This window comes from Meles meles, chromosome X, assembly GCF_922984935.1.
Source record: "Meles meles chromosome X, mMelMel3.1 paternal haplotype, whole genome shotgun sequence".
Taxonomy (NCBI): Eukaryota; Metazoa; Chordata; class Mammalia; order Carnivora; family Mustelidae; genus Meles; species Meles meles.
In genome coordinates, this window is record NC_060087.1 from 10069742 (window position 1) to 10086528 (window position 16787).

The 16787-nt window shown below is 44.3% G+C and overlaps 1 protein-coding gene across 6 annotated transcripts in view; it reads left to right on the plus strand.

Moving 5' to 3' along the window:
* The window catches only part of OFD1 (OFD1 centriole and centriolar satellite protein), a 46717-nt gene extending 38705 nt beyond the window's left edge, over positions 1-8012 (plus strand). For 4 of the 6 annotated variants that reach the window (XM_045994904.1, XM_045994902.1, XM_045994901.1 and 1 more), the window contains exons 18-22: positions 458-558; positions 1564-1674; positions 4381-4538; positions 6864-7010; positions 7550-7865. In XM_045994904.1, the coding sequence (XP_045850860.1) occupies positions 458-558; positions 1564-1674; positions 4381-4538; positions 6864-7010; positions 7550-7699 (667 nt within the window). In that variant the 3' untranslated portion in view covers positions 7700-7865. The other 2 variants (XM_045994905.1, XM_045994903.1) reach the window with 1 other exon arrangement.
* Positions 8013-16787: the final 8775 nt, after the last annotated feature.

Consider the following 16787-nt stretch of genomic DNA (forward strand, 5'->3'; position numbering starts at 1 on the left):
GGGCCTGTTACGATCCTAACGCCTGTAATGGTGTTTTATATCATTCTTTGTTGTAATAAAGCCAGGAAGAAAGCTGAGTTGGGGCCCTTTGATGCACATGGGCTTGTAGTATAACCTCTTCAGCTGACATGTGCTGAGGGTGTGCAGAATTCGGGTTTCTCAAAAACGCTTTCTGGTTCTTGAGAAAGTTAACTTGTCATAGGAGCACTGTGGTAATGGTGGTAGTGCCTGTCTCGCCGTGTGGTGGCCGTGAGGGGTCACCGAGCCAGTGGCTTAGAGGGACGCCTGGTGTGTGGAAGGTGCCCCCAGCATCCTAGCTCTTACTCTCCGAGGGCCCAGGAACAGCTGCTTTTTCCGAAAGCATTTTCTTGAGTCCCAAAGGGTTTTCATCGCCCTGTGCTCTTGGATTTTACATTCCTACAACTTGACGCTCTTGACTTTTATTCTTCCATTCTAGTCTTTGTCCAAGACAAATGGAGCTTCAGGACAAAAGTGAATTTTCAAATCCGGCCAAGCTACCTCTTAAGGACAATGAGGAATTTGAGTCATCTTTCGAATGTAAGTTCAAATACGTGTACTGATTTTTATAAGCTCAAAATGGAGAAAGCTTAGTTTGGGTGAAACATACTCATTGTCATGAAGAGCAGAGCAGTTACAGATTGTGACGTTTTTATTTTGTGATAAAACCACAAATATAGATATATTGCCTCATCTTTACATCACGGAGATTTTCAGGGGTGCGTTCTGAGTTCCATTTATCAAGCATTTCAGGGTAGCTCACAATGTCAGAGTTGGAGCTGAGCCTGTAAGTGAATCCTTAACTCAGTTTACCAAGTTTGGGATTGCCTCAGAGTTAAAATAAGTGATTTTTAAGAATTCTTTTTTCCCTTTTATGGAACATGAGTATGCCATTACTTTTATTGATCCTATTGACTGCCTAAGATTTAGAAAGCCCATTTTTAAAATTCAAGAATGGAGGTAAAATAATACAAGCTCGTGAGTCTGGAATTAGTGTCCTGGCTGTGGCCATGCCCCAGAGCCCAGTGTGGAAGGGTAAGTGGGACAGAGCCATAGCGCGGCTCATGCCCGCGGTGCTTTCCAGCTTGGCAGTCTTCCTATTTCTGCGGGACCTGCCATTTTGCTTCATGAGCCTCATGGGCATTGTGCAAGTATCAGGTTTCGAACATTTAAACGATAAGGCTTAGTAAGCTTTTCAAAATCCTTGTGACTAAGTTTGTTAAATCATTGATTTCAAGTAGGATTCAAGTGATGTATCCGCAAGCCAGGTGAATGCTTTCCCTTGGTAGATTTTCCTATCAGGGAACCAATGAGATTTTATAAAGGACTCTGATTCTCGAAAGCAGAACAACACTGGGAGAAGTGAGTACCATGGTCAGGCGGCTCTGATGCAGACTCCTAGAGTTCTCTAGGCAAAGAGCTGGCCCTGTTGCTTGGGCCAAAACTCGCGCGCTTCACCGAGAGTTCTCCCTCCGCTGCGCTATGCTCCCTTCTCCTGCCCTCGCTGCGGAGGACTCACGGGACACTTGTTTGCACCTCGTGTAGATGCAGGGAGCGCAGTGAGGCCGTTTGAAGCGGATAGCTTCCATCCCGCCGGCGACATGCCTCACGCGGATGCCGCCGCGGCCGCCAGACCTGTGTCCTGTCACTCCCCGGGTAAGTTTTCCTCTGTTTTAACGAGCAAAGTAGATTAACGAATTAGTAGTGCTGAATCTTACTGTGTTTTCTCTTCCTCCATGCCTTAAGAAAGTAGGACAAGCAAAACCTTTACATATTTCAGTCTGCAGAAAAGCTGGTGACCTTGCAGGGAAACTGGCCATGAGGTTTGTCTTGCCGGACCCGCCCTGTCTTTCCTCTTGCCTCCTCCAGCTGACCCACTGCCTCCCCAGCGTGGAAGAAAGGTGTAGTGGGGAGCTTGGGGCTTTGCTCCAGGGCTCAGCCAACAGCCAGGTCCTTTTCTCCTTGGACCGAAGTGTTGAGGCTTCAGCGTTGAAAGAAAGTGCCTCAAGTAAAACTGGCTACTGGTCCTTTACAAACACGGGGAGAACGTCCTCCCTAAAACCTCCGCAGAGCCTGTTACAACCAGTTTCTTGGTTTGAGACACGGCTGGGAATGTGAGCAGTCGCTGACGGAGGCATGAGACTTGGAAAGGGTTGATTTTTGCCAATTCCCGAGTAAATGATGCTAGAGATTCTTTGAGCCTTTTCTCTGCTGGGCACTTTCCTCATGGCTGGGCAGACAGCCGGGTACCAGCCCAGGCCCCTGCTTCCTGGAGCTTCTAGTAGGAGAGTCGGGCAGTCGTCAGGCCATCGAGGACCTCCTGCGGGATAGATACCGATACGGACCGTGGCACCTGAGAGCAGGTCTGATGGGCAGGCATTTGGCCAAGATCTGAGTGAGGAGGGAAGAAAAGCAACGGGATAGAATAAGGGAAAGCAACTGAGCAGACAGGTGTTTTGTTTCTGACACACAACATAGATTATAGTAAATGGCTTTTTAAAGGACTGTTAAGTAGTGTGGTTACGTTGCAGTCATTGAGAAAGTGTCTTACATTGTTTGACTTCTTTATCTGGGGTGCACAGGGAGACGCAAAGGCCCCAGGCTCAATACCTTTGTGCCCGTGGGAACGCTTCTTTTCTTTGTTCTTAGGGTCCAGGGCGGTTTCATTGCGCCTGGGCAGCTACAAAGTGCACCTCCCAGGGAAGAAGCAGCCCTTTTCATCTGTTTAAATTAGCTCGCAAACGGCATTCTCATTCTGGGGTTGCTGCTCCGTGTGAGAGTCTGGCGCATCCGGGAGTAACCCTCGTTCCCCAGCAGGCAGGAGGCTGCGTCGCTGCTTAGGGAAGTGGTCGGCGCCTCCTCCGCTCTTAGAATTTCATGACCAGGATTAAGAGAGTATTGTTGCTCCTGTCCTATTAGTAAAACTGACTTTTTGCTAGTGACTTAGACAGGGCACGGCTGTGAGGTTTGAAGTCCCGTGGTGAACCTGTGCACTTACCGTTGCTTAGCATTGCTGGGGAAGCTTGAGGTTAGGGGCCAGGGCTGGAGGAGAAGAAGGTCAGCGCAGTCATCGGTGGACTTGAGGCTGAATTCAGCATGTGAGGCATGGGGGCCTGTGTTGCAGGCTGAGGGAACAAACGATGAAAATATGGTCCTTGGCCGGAAGGAATACAAGTAGAGAAGACCGATGCCTGTGGGTTGTGACGAGGCAGGGACAAAGTACGTGTGCATATGGTGCTGGAGGAGCCAGGTGTGACTTCAAGAGTAAGGAGGACCTCACCCAGGAGGTGGCATTTAAGTGGGGGCTTGCGCAGCAGGTCACGGTGTCGGGGAGGGAGGGAGCACCTCAGCTTAAGGCGGCCGTGAAAGCGAGGGCGTGGCGCGAGGCCAGCGCCGCTGAGTACAGTGGGCGTGCGGCTCTGTGGGTGGCAGGTCTCCTAGCGAAGGCCACGGTGATAGAGGAAGTCTGGAAAGAAAACAGATCGTCAGCCTGAACCGCTATGGGTTTGGACTCCCCCAGAGCAGAGAGTGTGCGGAGCCGACCCAGGAAGTGACGCGCACCCACAGCGGTGAAGGTGGGTGGCCTGCGGGCAGAGGCCGGCGTCCTGGAGAGCGCCGCTCAGTGCGGCAGGAGGAAGGGCCTGTGAGCCGTGCTGGCCGAGTGGATGTAGCACGGGAAGAGCGCGATGAAGGAGGCACGCTCCGTGATCAAGCACGGTTACGGAACCCTCCGCAGGAATGAGGAGGCCAGGAAGGAAGCCAGGGCTGTGAGATCTCCAGGTGTTGATGGCAGGAAGCCTGTTAGAAGCCGGGGCGTGAGCAAACAGAGAGGTGGGGCCTAGAGAAGGAGGTGTGGGAAGGGTCGGGGATCAGCCTGGAGGAGGTGGCAGCGAGCCCGCTCTGGTGGGGGTGGCGGGTAGAGCATGGCGGCGGCGTCCTCTCTGCGGCAGGAGAGATGGGATGCCTGCACGGGAGCGAGGGGAAGAGCTGGGAAAGTGCTGTGTAAGAGAAGAGGGGCTAACGGCTAACTCGGAGTCCTAAAGCGGGGGGCAGGCTCCTAGACAGAGGCACGGCTTGCCTTAGGAAGGGCGGAAGTGAGCAAAGAGTGTAAGAAGCTGCGATTGGAGGGGGCGTGGGAGGCAGTTAGAGTCCTCCTCTGAAGGGTGACCGGTCTTCATCTTAGCAAAGTAAAAGGCAGGTGCAGGGCGAGGAGTGGGTTTGGGGGCTTGAAGATGCAACAGGCCAGGAGTCCGTGAGAAGCCACGCAGAATCTTCCTGAGCCTTGGCAAAGCAAAGCAGCCGTGTGTATAGTTGAAAATCCGATGCCAGAAACTACGTTCCCTTTCTTTTCTGACCCATTAGGCGTGGATCAGAAACAAATGGGAGAACAGAAGGAAGAAGAAAAAACGTGGGAAGAGCACATGAAAGAACGCAGGCAGAGAGAAGAGAGACGGCAGAGTGAGCGGCAAGAAGCTTTAGAAAGGGAACGAAGAGAACTAGAAAAACTGGATCAAGAGCGGGTAATGCTAAGTACACACAAATTCTCTATGCTGCTTTTCCTCTGGTGCGCCTCCCGTAAGTACTTAGCTCCCAGGGACACAAGTCCTTAATGTATCCCGAAGTCATAGGAGTGGCAGGTTGTTTGGTTTGGGATTTCTTTTACCATACATTATTGCAGTGGTACTGTGTTCCCTACATAGTACTCCAGATTGCTGTGACTTACACTTTTTATGACTGCAAGTTTGTGCCTCTTAATCCCCTTTATCTATTTCCCCCACCCCCTACCCCCTCCTCCCGGGCAACCCCCAGTTTGTTGTCTGTATTTGAGTTTGGGTGTTTTGGGTTTGTTGTTTCTTTGTTCATTTGTTTTGTTCTCTAGATTCCACACATAAGTGAAATCACATGGTGTCTGTCTGTGTCTGACTTATTTCATGCAGCATAATAGTCTCTGGGTCCGTCGTGTTGTCACAGGTGGCAGGACCCCATCCTTTTCCTTTCTGTGGCTGAGCCCTAGTTTGTCGTGTGCACAGCCCCTCTCCACCCACTCCCCCGTGCACGGACACTCGGGATGCTTCCCTCTCTTGGCCGTTGCGACTAATGCTGCGTAGACATCGGGGTGCGTGTATCTTTGCGGATTATTGTTTTCGTTTTCTTGGGGTAAATATCCAGTAGTGGAATTACTGGATCATAGGGTAATTCTGTTTTTAGTATTTTGAGGAACCTCCATACTGTTTCCGCAGCGGCTGCACCCAGTTTGCGTGCCCACCAGCAGGGCACAAGGGTTCCTCTTTTCTCCACATCCTCACCAATAGTTGCTGTCGATTGTCTCTTTGGCTTTAGCCGTTCTGACAGGTGAGGTGAGAGCTCACTGTGGTTAGGATTTGCATGTCCCTGCTGATGAGTGATGCCGGGCATCTCTTCATGCGTCAGTTGGCCATCTGGATGTCGTGTTTGGAGAAACGTCTATTCAGGTCCTCTGTTGGCTTTTAATTGGATCATTTGGGTTTTTTGGTGTTGTGTAAGTTCTTTATATATTTTGGGTATGAACCCTTCATTGCATATGTCATTTGCAAGCATCTTCTCACCTTCAGTTTGTTTGTTTTCGTTCTGTTGATGGTTTCCTTCACTGTGCTAAAGCCTTTTATCTTGATGTGGTCCCAGTAGGTTTTTGTTTGTGTTTGGTTTTTGTTGCTGTTGTTTTGGGGTTTTTTTTCCTTTGCTTTTGTTGCCCTTGCCTCAGAAGACGTATCTAGGAAAATGTTGCTAAGGCCAATGTCAGAGAAGTTACTGCTGTGCTCTCTTGTAGGATTTCTGTGCTTTCGGGTTGCACATTCATCCATTTTGAGCTGATTTTTGTTTAAGGAAGTGGCCCAATTTTCCTAGCATCACTTACTGAAGATACTGTCTTTTCCCTGTTGTATATTCTTGCCTTCTTTGTAGCAGTTAGTGGACCATGTAAGCATGGGTGTACTTCTGGGCTCCCTGTTCTGTTGCAGTGATCTGTGTGTCTGTTTTTGTGCCTGTACCATACTGTTTGGATTGCTATAGCTTTGGTAGTATATCTTGAAATCTGGCATTGTGATACCTCCGGCTTTGTTCTTTTTCAAGATTGCTTTGGCTATGTGGGTCTTTGAGGTTCCATACAAATTTTAGTTATTACTAAGCTTAGTATTAAAAGCCTGTGGTAGGCATCCCGGTCTTCTTTGCTTAAGACCACTTTGCTTAAGAGCACTGAGAGAGCCTGTGTGTAACATAGACCTTAGGAGTTCAGCAGCAATGGGGAGTTTTTGCAAGCTCATTCTTGTGCATTCTCATCTGGTCCTGGAAACAAGGCCTAAAGGAGGTGGGCTTGGCTTTGCTCTAGGTCTTCCCTTTTTGAATGGGTTTTAAAGAAGACATTCAACGTCAGCCAGCTGGAACTCGGGTAACCCTGCGGAGGTGACTGCTGGTCAGCAGTGGCTTTCAGGGGCCCCCCTGCTCTCCTCCTTCCTCTGGTTCTCTTCTGGCCTTCTCGGTCCTGCTTCCGGTCCCAGGCACATGGGTTACTCTGGCCACTTCACATACCTGCTGAGTCTTACCAGAATTTATCTTCCGTATGGATGTTCCTCGGACTCCTGGTTCATCTGGCGTAAAGCATGGGACACTTGAGGCGAATTAATGCCTTCCTTCATTGAGATGACCTGTTTGTCCCCCTTTGATGGCAATGACTTCAACCAAAAAACCAGTTCTTTGGCATGCAGGTTGTACTTATGGGACCAAGATTATATTACTGTGCCCTTTTAAACACTTACAGGTTGTTTTAATGTGTTTGTGTATTTCCTGTGTTGGCACCTGTAATTCCACAGAGGATGATTGAAGAGTCCTTCAAGATTGAAATGGAAAAAGAAATCAGTGTTGAAGAAATGAAAGGCCAATCTGTTTGTGGTGAAAATCCTTTGGAGAAATACATGAAAATTATTCAGCAGGATCAAGACCAGGAGACGGCAGAAAAGGTGCTGATGCTGTGGACCGGCCTACTGTGGAGGGGGCTGCCAAGATGCTTTGGTTTGTTCCAAAGCTGTGGGACCCAGATCTGCCTTCTCCATTGGAGCCAGAAAGGTGGAAGCATAGAAAATCCACAGTTCAGATAGAGCCCTGAGTCTTTTTGATACATGAGACTCTCAACAAAATTTCCTCGCTTTGCTTGGGTGAGGGTTGAAGAGGTTTTGATTTGTCATATTTTATAAAAGTTTAGGATGCCTATCATTTTAAGAACAAGAAAGAACATAATGAAGGTCTGTTCGTGAACAATGAATGCCTGAGCACTGTCCGAAGCCCTGGTGTTTTACTTCCGTCTCACCGTGGGTGTCGAGAATGGGCACCAGATAGTTTTTTTTTTTGGTGTGCTTGCTGAATTTCATGTTTAAAAGTCACCTCTTTTTTAGACTCTTGAATTGCATCTATATCTCAGATTAGTCCTGAGAGAAATCAGAGTGTTGAATAAGATTGATACATAAGTAATTTCAAAATTCTTTTTCCCTCTTTGTGTCAGAGTTCAAAGAAAGTTGGCAGAGAAGCCTCAGAAGTGGACACGCTGCCGTCTAGCGACAAAGACGAAAGGTATGGTTTCCTCAGTGCGGTGTTCCTACACAAACCATTACGTTGCTGGTGTGTCGACCAAGGGAAATGTTCAGCTATTTGAGTCTCCCTGTGAGAAATCTGTTTCATTTTTTAATTTGTGAAATTGCTTCTGAGAGAAATTTTCAACGAGGTCGGAAACCGTACAGAGAAAGAATGTGAACATTATAAGGATCCCTGAATAAACTCGACAAGAATTTAATAAATTAAAATTGTTTTTATCTTTCCCTAATTTAGTTTCACGGGCTTTTCTCACGAAGAAACAGATGACTTTTGGTAACCATGTTTGCTGTCCACCATCTTACCCATATAGTATAACTAAAGGCCTATGAATTCTTTGTAACAAGACAAAATTCTCAATAAAAATTTTATGTGTAATCCTATACGATTCTGTTTTTCATAATTTTGTTTGGTTTCATGGTATGTAAACCAGAAATCATCTAGTCAAGCAACACCTCCTTAGAATTTCTCCTTTTCAGGCTTTGCATGACCCGAGAATGGGGTTTTTTCCTCCCCATTTTTGTCATAGATTATATTTATTTGAAAACCTCTTGGTCAAGTTCCAGGCATATATTTTGGAAGTTTCAGCTGCGTTCCTTTCCAGAGTTGGGCTACCCACTGTCAAATAGGAGTTTCGTCTTCCCCAACACTCTCCATCTGATCTGTCCCTGAAAATAAGGACATGGGTCTTTCCATCCCCCGTGTTAGAAATAATACAGTATCACCTCTGGTCTTTACTTCTCACATCTTTTTTTTGAGAATGAACACAACCCCTTCTTAGATGATGATAAAAAGTAACATTTACTGAGCACTTTTTGTGTACCAGGTACAATTTTAAACCTTTATATGTATTAACTCACTTAATTCTTATATCATCCATATGAAGCATGTGTATTCTGACCGCCCACATTTTACAGACAAAGAAACACAAGGCACAAGGAGTTTTTGTAGCTCCATCGGGGTCTCACAGCCATCAGGTAGCAGAGCCAGGATGTATACCCCTCCCCCTGCTTGTGCACGTGCTCTCGCAAATAAATAAACACAATCTTAAAAAAAGATCAGTTCCTTTGCCCATTTTTTTAATTGCATTGTGTTTTGCTATTAAGTCATGTGAGTTCTTTCTATATTTTGGATATTAACCCTTTATCAGATACATAGTTTGCAAATACTTTCTTCCACTTGGACAGGTTGCCTTTTTACTTTGTTGATGGTGCCCTTTGTTGTACAGAAGATTTTTAATTTGATGTTTGGTTTTGTTTTGTCTTGTTCTGAAGAGTTTGAGAAGAACTAGAGTTGATTCTTTAGGAAGTGTTTAGTAGGATTCACCAGTGAACCCCTCTGGTCCGGGCTTTTCTGTAGGGGAGAGTTTTGATCACTGATTTGATCTCCTTACTACTACTTACTACCTCTTCAGATTTTCGTGTGTGTGTGTGTGTGTACAGATTTTATTCATCTGAGAGAGTTCATGGGGGTGGGGTGGGGCAGAGGGAGAGGCAGACTCCCTGCCAAGCAGGGAGCTGGACCCGGGCCTCCATCCCAGGACCCCAGGATCATGACCTGAGCTGAAGGTAGATGCTTAACCGACTGAGCCACCCAGAAGTCCTGGTCTCTTCAGATTTTTCTACTCATGGTTCAGTTTTGGTAAGTTTGTAGGTTTGTAGGAATTTATCCATTTCTGCTAGGTCGTCTAGTTTGTTGGTGTATAATTGCTCATAATAATACTTGTGTGGTATCAGTTGTAATGTTTTCTATCATTTGTACTTTTGGTTGAGTCCTCTTTTTCCCCCTCCCTTGGTTAATCTAGCCCAAGGTTTTGTTGATCTTTTCAAAAAACCAAGCTGTTAGTTCCATTGATTTTTCTGCTGTTTTTTTTAGTCTCTAGTTCGTTTATTTCTGCTCTGATCTTTGTATTTCCTTCCTTCTGCTAGTTTTGGGCTTAGTTTTTCTTTTTGTACTTCCTTGAGATATTTTTTTTCCCTAAAGATTTTATTTATATATTTGACAGAGATCACAAGTAGGCAGAGAGGCAGGCAGAGACAGAGGAGGAAGCAGGCTCTCCACTGAGCAGAGAGCCCAACTTGGGGCTCGATCCCAGGACCCTGAGATCATGACCTGAGCTGAAGGCAGAGGCTTAACCCACGGAGCCACCCAGGCACTCTTTCTTGTTTCTTAGTGTAGGTATTTGCTGCTGTCAACTTCTTTCTTAGAAGAGCATTAGCGGCATCCCATAAGGGTTGGTATGTTATATTTCCCTTTTCATTTGTCTCAAGAGATTTTTTATTTCTCTTTCTTTGACCCATTTGTTGGTCAAGAACATGTTGTTTAATTTCTATGTATTTGTGTATTTTCCAGCTTTATTCTTAGAATTGATTTCTAGTTTTATACCATTGTGGTTGATAAGATTTCAGTCTCCTTAAATTTCTTGACTTATTTTGTAGCCTAACTGTATGATCTAACCTGGAGAATGTTCCGTGCATGCTTGAGAAGAATGTGTAGTCTGCTCCTGTTGGACGTGTGAAAGTTAATAAAGGGAAATCTTACTTATAATGGCATTGGGAAGCCCCGTGGGGGGATCTCTCCCACACATGAATTTTCTGTCACAGGTTCCTTCATTCCTATGCCAGAAAAAGTTCACTTGATTGCTCCAGCAGGGGAAGGGAAGATTTTCTAGCCCAACAACAACCTAGCCAATGAGAAACTACCGTAGTTCAGACAGTAAGTAACCATCAGCACCCTAAATTTCGTTCAAAACAGCCCCTCCCAACTTCCTCCTTTTTCTCTATAAAATAATGTTTCTCTCCATTGTTCTGCAGACTCTGCGTATGGTTTGCTTGCGTGTTCTGAATTGCCATTCCTCTGCTATTCCTAAAGAAACTCATTTTACTGGTAAAATAACTTGCTATTTTATTTTTAAAGTTGATGTTACTTGGTGCTTAGAAGTGGGATCTGAAGGAGATGAACGTAACAAGCCTCAGAACCGTTTGTGGTACCCACTCGAGCCCTCCATGCTCCCTGCTTCCCTGACTCCTCTTTTTTCTTTCTGTTGGGTAAATCTCCCAGATTCAAGCTCCCTCCCTTGGTTGAGCTGTCTGACTTTATTTGGCATCTGGTTTGGTCTGGTTTGGTTTTTATGAAGGCACCCCCCCACCCCCGACCTGGTGAGCACTCTTTGGTTTCTGTTAGTCCACTTTTGGTTCGCTGCACCTTCTTGGTAATTGACCCGTCCTGTTCCAAAGGGGGAAACACACGATTCCCGGTGTTTCAGAGCAGCTCTTAGAAAACAGGGTCCCTTGAATGTAAGACACTTCAGGGAATCTAAAGGCAAGATGGGTTTGCCCTAGTCCTTGGACCAGGCTCTTGGCCTTTGTGGAAAAATAGGCAAACTTCTGGATAATTTGGAATTGTAGTGGCCATTCTCGGGAACTTTGACTTAGATAAATCCACCTTAAGGGGTACCCTTATAAAGAGAGGATCCCTCTCAGAGACAATGGGATGCATTCTTTGGTATGCAGAGGCTTTTGAACAACAGAATGATTTTTAAAAACATCTCCAAAAAGGACTCTTAACAGCATGCAAATAGAAGGCAAAGCAAACGTCGGCCATCTAAGCAGGTAACCTTTCCTTGATCTGTCTGCCCGAAACCTTGCTTGGATGCAGCTATTCTTTGAGTTTTGTACTTGAGACATGGTTATGGTTAAGGTTTTTGTTTTTTTAATTTTATTTATTTTTTTAAAAAGATTTTTATTTATTTGACAGAGCACAAGCAGGGAGAACAAGAGAGGGAGAAGCAGACTCCCCACTGAGCAGGGTGCCTGATGTGGGGTCTTGATCTGGGGACCCCGGAATCATGACCTGAGCTAAAGGCAGATGCCCAACCAACCGAGCCACCCAAGTGCCACTGTTCTTATTTTTTATTTTTTTTAAACAAAAGCTCTTAGGTACTCTGTGGTTGTCTGTTTATGTATGTCTACATATGTCTATTTTTCTATTTACAGGTAGTACTGCCAAAATTAATTTGTAAAGAGCTCCATTGAATTGGCTTAAAGAAAAACAAGTGCATATATAAATTAAGTAAACTAACCCAGATGTCTCTTGGGTTCACATGTTCCCGGATAATTAGTAAATAAAAGCTAATTTGTTACAATATCAACATTGACTATAATGCAGACAAAGAACTTTTATTCTGCCTGGGTTTATTAGTCAATATTTATGCTATCTCTATTGCAAAATCTGTCAGCAAGAAAATTTGCTTAAGATGGTGGCTGGCATTGTCTAATATCTCATGAGGTTTTTGTGAGTGACCTAAACATGTGGGAACAACATGACTAGATGAACGAAATGAGGTAAGAGTTTTTAGGTGTAGTAATTATGTTTTTATGGCTTGTGTGATTAAAAATAGCTTCCCCGGATCTTTTTGGGTAACTCTAAATTTGAGAGTTTTACTGAGTTAAGTTAAATGATGGAATTTCTTTAGGTATCTGGGTAATTTTTTAAACAAGATAAAATACTAAAACAGTAATGAACATACATGATCCACTTTTGGCTTCTTATTACAGAGAAACTAAAGGTATTTGGGTCTATTAGTAAACACACTTTATGCCACTCTGAGAAAGTGTTCTATGAGAAAAACACATGGTTCTAAAAATGATAAAATGTATTTATAAATTGGCTAGTCCGTAATTGCTTACGTTTTCGTTTTTGCTGGGAATTAAGGATTCTGAGCATTAAGAATTCTAAATACCTGTAAAAATACAACTGCTAGAAACAATAAGCATGAGAGAAAACAATTATAGTGAAAACCTTGCAAAGAAAGTAGGATATGTGTTTTTGGTAAAAGAAGGTATGAGGAATGGACATGTATTTTGTTGAGGAAAACGAAAATGATTTTCTCCCAGAGGAAAGCTGGCTGTTTTGGAAAGGGAAAGAAAAGAGCAAAGGGCAAACCGAAGTGGACAAGGAAAGTTGGAGAAGGTTTGTGGAAAAGGTGTCTTGGGAAAAGTATTTTATATGTAATCAAACTGACGTAAGACTAAAATCAATTCCTTTAAATTTTTTTTTTTTTTTTTTTTTTATCTGACACGGGGAGAGAGAGAGAGAGAGATCACAAGTAGAGCAGCAGGCAGAGAGAGAGGGGGAAGCAGGCTCCCTGCGGAGCAGAGAGCCCGATGCGGGGCTCGATCGCAGGACCCTGAGACCATGACCTGAGCCGAAGGCAGCGGCTTAACCCACTGAGCCACCCAGGCGCCCCTCAATTCCTTTAAAAATGAGTTTTAAGGGGCACCTGAATGGCTTAGCGGTTAAGCGTCTGCCTTCGGCTCGGGTCATGATCCCAGGGTCTTGGGATCAGGTCCCACGTCGGGCTCCCTGCTCTGTGGAGAGCCTGCTTCTCCTCCTCCCTCTGCCTGCCACTCCCCCTGCTTGTGCTGTCTCTCTATCTCAAATGGATAAATGGAATATTAAATTTTTTTTTAAAAAAAGGAGTTTTAATAAATCAAAAGTATCCTGGTGTTCCGTGGTGGCTCAGTCAGTTAAGTGTTGTACTCTTCGTTTTGGCTCGGGTGCTAATCTCATGGCTCGTGAGATCAAGCTCCGTATAGGTCTCCATGCTCAGTGGGAGTCTGCTTGGATATTCTCTCCCTTTGCCCATTCCCTTGCGTACTTGCGTGCCCTCTTTCTCTCTCTCTCAAATAAATCTTTGGAAAAATAAAGATCAAAAGTATCCTCGTACATAGTTAACAATTTGTGGGGTTTTGACTGTGAAAAGGAAAAGCTTTCTTACATTATTGGTCTCTCTCTCTCTCTTTTTAAAATTATAGTTGATACATAGTATAGTATTGATTTCAGGAGTAGAATTTAGTGATTCATCACTTTCGTATGACACCCAGTGCTCATCCCAGCCAGTGCCCTCCATAATATCCATCATCCATTTCGCCCATCCCCCTACCCATCTCCCCTCCAGCAACCCTCAGTTTGTTCTCTGCAGTTAAGGGTCTCTTAAGATTTGCCTCCTTCTCTGTTTTTTTATCTTGTTTTTCCTTCCTTTCCCCTATATTCATCTGTTGTGTTTCTTAAATGCCACATATGAGTGAAATCATATGATACTTGCCTTGATACTGATTTTGCTTAGCATAATACACTCTAGTTCCATCCATGTCATTGCACGTGGCAGGATTTCATTTTTTTTTTTAAAGATTTTATTTATTTGAGAGAGAGAGAAAGAGGAACAGCATGAGTGGGGAGAGGGTCAGAGGGAGAACCAGGCAGGGAGCCTGATGGGGGACACGATCCCAGAACTCCGGATTGTGACCTGAGTGGAAGGCAATTGCCTAACCAGCTGAGCCATCCAGGTGTCCCAGATTCATTCTTCTACAATATTTCACTGTATATATACCACAATTTATTTTTTAAGGTGGAGGGACAGGATTGGGGCAAAGGGCAAGAGAGAGAGACTCTTAAGTAGGCCCCGTACCCAGCATGGAGTCTGACACAGGGCTCCATCTCATGACCCTGAGATCATGACCTGAGCCGAAATCAAGAGTCGGATGCTCAACCGACTGAGCCACCGCAGTGCCCCCATGTACCTAACATCTTTGTTGTCCACTCATCGGTTGATAGACAATTGGGCCCTTTCCATAATTAGGCTATAGTTGATAGTGCTGTTATAAACACTGGGGTGCATGTGCCCCTCGAATCAGCATTTTTTATTCTTCTGATAAATACCTTGTACAAGTGCTCAGGTAGCTCTGTTTTTAACTTTTTGAGGAAGCTCCCTACTGTTTTCCAGAGTGGCTACCAGTCTGCATTCCCAGCAGCAGTGCGAAAGTGTTCGCAGCCTCGCCAACACCGGTTTCCTGACTGGTTAATTTTAGCCATTCTGACGGGCGTGAGGTGGTGTCTCATTGCGGTTTTGACTTGCATTTCCCTGATGCTGAGTGATGTGGAGCATCCTTTCACGTGTCGTAGTCTTTTGAGTGTCTTTTTTGGAGAAATGTCTGTTCATGTCTTCTGCCCATTTTTTTAACTGGATTATTTTATTTTTGGGGGTGTTGATTTTGATGAGTTCTTGATAGATTCTGGATACTAGCCCTTGATCCATTATGTCATTTGCAGATATCTTCTCCCATTCTGTTGGTTGTCTCTTGGTTTTGTTGACTGTTTCCTTGGCTGTGCAGAAGCTTTTTATCTTGATGAGGTCCCAATAGATCAGTTTTGCTTTTGTTTCCCAAGCCTCCAGAGATGTGTCTAATAAGAAGTTGCTGCAGCCGAGGTCGAAGAGGTCGCTGCTTGTTTTCTCCTCTAGGATTTTGATGGTTTCCTGTCTCCCATTTAGGTCTTTGAATTTACTGTTGGGTGTGGTGTAAGAAAATGGTCCAGTTTCATTCTTCTGCATGCATCTGTCCAGTTTTCCCAACACCATTTGTTGAAGAGACTGTCTTTTTTCCTTTGGACATTCGTTCCTGCTTTGTCAAAGATTAGTTGACTGTAGAGTTGAGGGTCCATTTCTGGGCTCTCGGTTCTGTTCCATGGATCTATGTGTATTTGTGCCAGTTCCATCCTGTCTCGATGATTACAGCTTTGTAATAGAGCCTGAAGTCTGGGATTGTGAGGCCTCCCACTTTGCTTTTCTTTTTCAATATTAGTTGGCTCTTAGGGTCTTTTCTGGTTCCGCACAAATTTTAGGTTTGTTTGTTGTAGGTCTGTGAAAAACGCTGGTGTTGTTTTAATCAGGATTGTGTTGAAAGTATAGATCGCTAGGGGTAGTATAGACATCTTAACAAAATTTGTTCTTCCAATTCATGAGCATGGAATGCTTTTCATCTCTTTGTATCATCTTCAGTTTATTTCATAAGTGTCCTTATAGCTTTCAGTGTACAGGTCTTTCACCTCTTTAGTTAGGTTTATTCCGAAGTATGTTATGGTTTTTGGTACAGTTGTAAATGGGATTGATTCCTTGATTTCTCTTTCTGCTACTTCATTATTGGTGTATAGAAATGGAACAGGTTTCTGCCCATTGATTTTATATCCTGTGACTTTACTGAATTGATATATGACTTCTAGCAATTTTTTTTGTGGAGTCTTTGGGGTTTTCTGCATAGAATATCATGTCATCTGTGAAGAGTGAAAGTTTGACTTCTTTCTTGACCATTTGGATGCCTTTTACTTTGTTCTGTTGACTGCTTGCTGAGACTAGGACTTCCAGCACCATGTTGAACAGCTGTGGTACGTTATTGATCTTTCTTTTTTTTTTTTTTTTTTTTTTGAAGATTTTATTTTATTTATTTATTTGACAGAGAGAGAGAGAGAGAGAGATCCCAAGTAGGTGGAGAGGCATGCTGAGAGAGAGGAGGAAGCAGGCTCCCTGCTGAACACAGAGCCCGATGGCGGGGCTCGATCTCAGGACCCTGGGATCATGACCTGAGTTGAAGGCAGAGGCTTTAACCCACTGAGCCACCCAGGTGCCCTTGATCTGTTCTTAAAGCATTTTCTTAATAAGAAATTGTAAACAGGGGCACCTGGGTGGCTCAGTGGGTTAAGCCGCTGCCTTCGGCTCAGGTCATGATCTCAGGGTCCTGGGATCGGGTCCTGCATCGGGCTCTCTGCTCAGCAGGGAGCCTGCTTCCCTCTCTCTCTCTGCCTACCTCTCTGTCTACTTGTTATCTCTCTCTGTCAAATAAATAAATAAAATCTTTAAAAAAAAAAAAAAGAAATTGTAAACAAAGTTTCTTTGCTTTTAATGTAATCTGCCTAGGAAACAAAGGTTCTGTGTTTTATCTTTTTTTTTTTTTTTTTTCCTTTCTGGAGGTCACTTAACTTTTTTATTATTATTTTTTTTTTGGCACTTTCTTCCCAAATTTTTATTTAAATTCTAGTTAGTTAATATATAATGTGAAAATGGTTTCAGGAGTAGAATTCAATGATTCATCACTTAGTATATTCACAGCCAGTGCTTATCATCGTAGGTGCCCTCCCTAGTACCCATCACCCATCTAACCCATCCCTCACCCTCTGTTTTATCTTGATCAGATCGTTGATTACTTAGAAAAGCTGAGTGTTCTCTATTCAAAAAAAAGTTACAGCTTTTGTAGCTGTGTGATCTATATATACTTGGAATCTTTTTGTCAGTTTAGGTAAGTAGATAATTAAGTATTGTT